The sequence below is a fragment of the Coffea eugenioides genome, chromosome 11, assembly GCF_003713205.1.
Source record: "Coffea eugenioides isolate CCC68of chromosome 11, Ceug_1.0, whole genome shotgun sequence".
NCBI classification, from domain to species: Eukaryota; Viridiplantae; Streptophyta; class Magnoliopsida; order Gentianales; family Rubiaceae; genus Coffea; species Coffea eugenioides.
The window spans coordinates 29230540-29237545 of NC_040045.1; the positions used below are offsets into that span (position 1 = coordinate 29230540).

The 7006-nt window shown below is 36.5% G+C and overlaps 1 protein-coding gene across 1 annotated transcript; it reads right to left on the bottom strand.

The window, feature by feature from the left end:
* Nucleotides 1-1880: 1880 nt before the first annotated feature.
* LOC113753651 (3-isopropylmalate dehydrogenase 2, chloroplastic-like) lies at nt 1881-7006 on the bottom strand. Its single transcript, XM_027297863.1, has 11 exons — nt 6607-7006; nt 6310-6439; nt 6110-6221; nt 5877-5952; nt 5701-5789; nt 4938-5024; nt 3271-3387; nt 3050-3157; nt 2880-2933; nt 2622-2774; nt 1881-2294 (listed from the first exon to the last, which is right to left on the bottom strand). Exons 1-11 carry the CDS (start codon nt 6830-6832, stop codon nt 2220-2222), a joined length of 1227 nt encoding a protein of 408 aa, XP_027153664.1. The 5' UTR covers nt 6833-7006; the 3' UTR covers nt 1881-2219.

Sequence of the window (7006 nt, forward strand, 5' to 3'; positions counted from 1 at the left end):
GGGAATTAGCTGAGAAAACAGAAGCAAGATGGAAGAAAAAGAAGAAGAACTAGAAACTATAGCAGTAGTAGCAGGCCATGATGAAATATTTTTATTTAGTAATGATGCTTGTATCAATATTACTTGTTATGATAAGGATTGGGTCATTGACTCGTGTATCTTATCATGTTGCACATGGTTCTTCTCCTCAACCTCTACATCAAAGGATATTTTAGCTATATTAGCATGGAAAATGAAGTCTCATTCAAAGACATTGGCTTGAAAGATATTTACATAACGCATACAGGGTGCTAGTTGGTTTTGGCAAATGCAAGACATGTTGCTTGTGTCCACCTAAACCTTATTTCTACCCCAAAAATAAAAAAGGCATGATGAAGAGGGCGACCATATACCCAATTAGAGACAGATGAAAGCCCAAGAGGGAAGAAACAAAGTACTCTCTACTTGAAGCAAGTCAAGTTGAAGAAGGGGGAAGCGATTAATGCTGCTCAAGACACCTCCATTGACTTTGGTACAAGCAACTTACACACATGAGTGGAAAGGAAGAAGACGCTTGTTCAAAAATACATTTTTCGTTAAGTCAAAAGATATTGCATTCAAAACTTGTATTCGCTGCATTTTAAAAAAAAAATTGCATTTTAAAAATTTTCTATTAGAAATGGGACTTTCCCTCACATTTATAAACTAACAACCGAGCTCTTCCATAATCAATGCAGGATAAATCAACTTTCACTTCACTTGTTAGGCTCTAGGTTAGATCAGATCATCAATCTTTCATCCAGTTGTAGTTGATGCTAGTATTGGGTGTTATTAGATTCTCTAACTCTAAAAACTAACTCTAGAGATACTTTTTTTTAGTGTGGGATGAATCTAACACACATCAATGTAAAACCGTAAGATTGGGTCAAACAAATATTATGGTTTTACCATTGCCCACTCAAGAAAAAAGAAACTACTTGACAATTTCTTTTTGTATTTCGTTGTTGGCGTGTCTTTTTACTAATGGTTAAGTAGCCATTTAGTCCATATTTTTCTTATACCACAGATTTTCTATGTTCTCTAGGGTAAAATATATTCGGATATTGATGTGATAGTTATGATTTAAAAAAGAAGGGAAGGTTCTTGATATTGTCAAGAATCAAGATACGGAAAAAAAATGCCGCAAAGTAACAAAACTGAAGCAGGGATGGCTGTATTTGCATGTATTTTGTTGTTACATGAAGGAAAAAAGTAGAAGGATAAGAATTTAAAAAAGAAAACGAAATAATTACTCTGTGGAAGGTTTTGTAGCTTGTATTGCCTTTGATTCAATTTCACATTGGCTCGCCTTCATCATGCAGTTTCACTCCTCTATTTACCTGGTTCTAGTTTAAACCCAAAAAAAAAAAAAAATCGGGAATTTGAGATTTGAAAGGTACTAATACGAGTAATATTTCGAGTCTGTGAGTAGAGTTCAAGAATTTTACATTGGTTTTGCAGTTGGTGCTGATAAGTATAAGGGAAATTTTGAAAGAAAGAGCAGTGGAAAAATATTTAACTTCATTTGTGAACTTGAAAATCATGATCCTTTAATGGCAGACAAATTGCTGACTCTTTAGGTTATGGCGCGGCTCTGTGGCCAAAACTAACTGTAATTTCATAGTTTTATATTTCTTATATATATATATATATATAGCTTGTAACATAATGATGAGAGACAAAGATATAACTTACGTTGCAAAAAGAACTAAATAACTTAAATTAATTAACCACATAACCAAAAAAAATGTAAATTTAGTTTCTGCAAAGAAAAGAAATTCGAAAAGAATGGTATACAATTAGAAATGAGGGAAACCCGGATTGAACAGAAGAATTGAAGGTTATAATTTAGTTCCATAATATAGCAAGAAAACAATATCCATTTATCAACTGGTAAACAAAAAAAAAAATCATTTCTACCATTATTCCAATGTTACAACAGCATAAACAACTCAGTTACAACTAAAATTGAGGGGGGGAAAATGCAAGACTAGACATGCTACCATAGCTTCCACATCTCCCTACTTTTGGAAACACAAGGAAGAGGTACATTTTGGAAAACTCACGAGATATTCATATTCAGTTCCAATAATAAGAGTAACTTCACCAAAAATCACTGTCGTCTTCAAAAGATCAGTGGGTTAACAAAGCAAGTGTGAGTTGGGAAAGTTCAGCGTTCATGGAGCTAAGCGATGGTGATGTCAAACAGCTGCAGGTATCTTATGTTCTATTGACTTCAATACTTCTTCACCCATCTCCTTGCATCCTACCAATTTCTGGGGGCATGAGAAAATGAGTCAGGCACTTCGAATGACATTTCATGGAAAGAGATCAGCAGGTAATGTCTATCGAAAATATGATGTAATTTTGTACAATATATGGTAATATGAAGCTTATCAAGTTAACTTCTTCCTAACAATCTATACAAAAGAAACTACACATCTACTTAGCTTTTGAAATTATATCCACAACATTAGCCAGATTTCTATTTGTGTTGTTTCCTCCGGCATGTTTGTTATATGTCCTATGTTATTGGCCCAAGCGTGAAGTCCTACCAGTCTGCTCTTTTAACTACTGACAATGCAATGAGTTAGTGTACATACATATCCAGCTGAGTGTATATCACCAGTACGGAATCCTTTGTTTAAGGCATCAAGTACAGCATCCTCAATTCTTTGGGCAGCCTTCTCCTCTCCTAAGCCATACTTCAGAAGCATAGCAGCACTCAAAACTGTTGCCAATGGGTTTGCTTTGTCCTAAAACATTACAATTATAAAACTCAAAACACAAAAACTGCCCCAATGCTCCCATTTGCAAGTGACAGAGCAATTGATATCCATATGAAATGTTACTGAACCAACCTGTCCAGCTATATCAGGAGCAGAACCATGTATAGGCTCAAATAATCCAGGTCCCTAGAGAAAACACAAAGATAATTTGACAAACCCATGAAATCAAGATCAGAGTTGTGCTTAAAAAAAAAAAACAGAGAGAGAGAGGGAGAGGGAGAGGGAGAGGAACTTGTCTATACCGATTCCCCAAGGCTAGCAGATGGAAGCATCCCAATACTTCCAGTTATCATTGAGGCCTCATCAGATAGGATATCACCAAATATGTTATTTGTCACAATTGTGTCGAACTGCAATTTTAGGGAACTAGACATGTCAACTCTGTATACTCTCCAAACTTTGTGAATTTGAAATCAACAAGATAACAAAATGCTAAAAACCAATGTAAAGACATTTAGAAAACCTGCTTCGGATTGCGAACAAGCTGCATAGCAGCATTGTCAACATACATGTGTGAGAGTTCAATATCAGGGTACTCAGAGGCTAAAGCTGTAATTCTCTTCCTCCAGAGCATTGATGCCTGGTTATTAGTGCAAAAGACAAAACTCATTAGCAATAACTAGTGGTATAGTTGAGATGAATGGAGTCAAGTATTCAGTTTATTGAGCTCGATCTTGACACAGAACAAAAAACTTGAACTTGATCAAGGTCCTCAGCCTTCTTGAGCTTAAATGTTAGCTTAAATATTGAATGTTTCTCCTTTTAAGTAATTATATGCATAATGAATAGTTAAAAAAATATAAATCATGTAAAGCTCAATTTAGCTCATCAAGATCGCATGTTGAACACCTAACTGTTGGAGCTACACCAGTTTACGTAATCAAGTAACTTGATCAGGACTCCAACTCAGCCAGAGTCAACGAAAACAAGCATTATACCAAGCACCTGAGCTGCTCACAATAGTTACAACCCTAGTTTTTACTGTTAAATCAAAATGAAGCCATTTTCAAGTTATAATAGAATCACCCATGCTTAAAACATTGTGCAAGGGTCATAAAATTCCCCATAGACATCCTTTCATAGATGAGTTATATCATTCTTCATGCTAGCATAATGTGCAGTTAAAGAAAGAGGTCCTGGAAACTGTAGATTAACATTTCAAAAGTCAAACTAACAATCACGTATGCTGCTGTTCCATTTGAATATATGAAATCAAATTTAATTATGCTACAGTGTTTGGAATATTTTTCCATCAGAATGCAATCAAGTTTCAATCTTCCACATTCCAAGGATTCATAATTCTTTCCACTTTGTTTCAACCTTTGAGTGGCTTGGAATTTTACCATGTAAATGCCAAGCAACTTAATGGAAAAGATGTTTAATTTATGTTACTGTACAAATATAACAACTGGTCTACAACTTATGCACAGCCTAAAATTGTTGAACAACAGTTTTAAGCCTTATTTCTTCCCTGTTACAATCGCTGACAATCATTTGTAAAATATGATGGTCAGAGTCTTGTAATCTTGTTTTCATGGACATTCTATGCAACTTCTGCTGGTAGTTATACTTCATAGTTGAGTTTGAACACTTATACAACAGATAATATAACAACTTTTATTAGATTGAGCTTCATAAACTACACAGAAAATAGAAGTGGTCAATCCCCCAAAATTAATTTATATAAATGGATCATGCCATACCATACCTTATTTGTGTAAACACAAGATTATTTTTATCTTCTGGAAGAGAAGTATAAGATGTCAAATGAGACCTGTAATTCATAGTTAAACACATTCGATAGACTGAAGCATAAGTGAAGATGTTCACCGTAGCATCTATTTCACCTGACGGGTACATGTGACTACTATGGCAAGCAAGAAGAGAACTTCAGTCTTACAGCACCACAACCGGACTCAACTTCAAGGGAGAACAGCAAATATGGTATAAAAGGAATTGAAAGAACAATAAGGAAGGAAGAAAAAAGAAGAACCCCCAACGAATCTGCAAATTAATTAACAACAATAAGAAGATGACCTCCTAATAGAGTTGAAGGCCAATGCATGTATGGGAAGAATCATAATTAAGGTTGTAACTGACAGAAAAACCAATCTCTGTTCAAAAAATTACCTCCAAAACATTTGCTTTATCAACAGAACAGAGTTTTCCATGACGTTTCCGTGCCGTTTCAAATGCAATACGAGCAATGCGATCAATCTGGCAAAGGAATATCACCATAAGAAACTTAAGAGGTTAAAAATTGGAATAGCTCCTAAATCTATTAGTGAGAGTGCTATGATAGTAGTTGGCCACCAAGAGAGCTTTAAAGCTCTACTTGGGTGTAGGTCAAGGGATCGAATCCCTTGGCCTGCATTCTATAAATCCAGGATTTCCTGAAATGTTCCGTCAGTGGGTGCATAGGCACCCGTCTGAGCCGGTGGTGGTTCAGTCCCCGTTGGGTTCCCCCTTGACCCCTTTGGGTCCCCCCTCCCCCTAGTATAGAGCAGGCGTACAATAGAATAGGAGTAGGTGTAGAATAGAACCTATCGTGTCCGACAAAAAAAAAAAAGAGTGTTATGATTAAGTCGTGCTGTCAAGTTCTTGAAAACAGAGACAGATTCAAGCTCATCTTCATTTTCTTTTCTCTGCTGTAGGTAATAAGAACTGATTCATTTTCTATGCTTGTGAAAAAAAAAAAAAAAAAGATGGTTATCCACTTCCCCTCCCACAGTCCACATGCATAAAGCACGGAAAATCAGCAAATTACGAAGCGTTGTTGAACTCAAAATGTTGTTACAGCCCAAAGACATGGAAGACATACTAAGTAGACTACAAACCAGTGTATTTTTCAAAAGGAATCCATCTGGTGACAAAATCTTGATCAAGTAGTTACCTCAGGAGCAGAATACACCTCAGTGTTGAACCCAATTTCTTCACCAATATCATTTGTGCTAAAGCCCCTTGGTTGCCCAAAATAAATACCTAAACTTAAATTAAAAACTATGGAGATTAAGTGCAGTATCACAAAAAAAAAAGTTTTTATAAGAGAAATAAGCATAAAGACCAAACCTCCTGTAAGTTCCCTTACAACCATTACGTCTACACCTTCAGCAACTTCTTTCTTCAAAGTTGAAGCTTCTACTAACTGGAATGAATGAAAAAGAAAATAAGAACATTCTATGAGCTTACAACGATTAGCAGTTTCAGTTCAACATATAACAGACAGCAAAGACATGAAAAGCATGAGACAAAAACACAAAATTGAACTGCAAACTTCACACAAATGGCTCAAACCAACTTACCATTGGCAGAACAGTAGCTGGCCTCAAATTAGCAAAGACCTTAAGCCCTTTTCGAAGCTGAAGCAATCCAGTTTCTGGCTTCAAATGTTTCTCATTATTATCCCATTTATACCTTGATCCAAAGGACAACAACGATCAGCATTTAGGCAATAAAAGATTGCTACAAATAATAAAACTATAATGAGCTTCTATATTCTTACCCTCCAATAGCTCCAAGAAGAACAGCATCAGATTGCTGTGCAGTAGAAAGAGTCTCTTCTGGCAATGGCACTCCTGTCAAATCCAAGGCTGCCCCACCCATTGGCATCTCCTTGAACCCAAAATCAATCCCTATTAAATCCCCAATTTCATCCAAAAAATCAATACTTAAACCCATAAAAATCCCACAATTTTTCACGAAAGAAGCAGCTATAAAGTTGTTGCCTTTACATCTATAACTAAAACTTGATTCTTCATTTCTTTGAACTTAAAATACAAGTGAAAATTAACACGGGTACCTTCAAGAGAGCCGGCAAGTTGGAGAGCGGTCTTGGCGACGGAGATGACTTCTGGGCCAATTCCGTCGCCAGGAAGGAGAGTGATAGTGTACCGTCTGGTGGATGGGGTAGTGGCAGCGGCACAGCGGATTGTGGCCCATCTGGAGCAGTGTCTGGAACAGGGTTTGGAGTTCAATTGAAGTTGGTGGTTTAGGGGCTTCACGTTGATTTGCAGGGTTGCCGCCATTGCTGTAGACCAGCCTGAAGTTGATCAGCTGGTTTGGATGGAACGATTCAGAGAGGAAGAAGAGAGGAGAAGGAAGGAGGAAGCTTTTCTGTTCTTTTGCTGCTTGAAGTGGAAAGCGAAGGTTTAGGATGATGAAATAACAAAAAAGAATTTTTCCTCAAAACCTTTTTCATT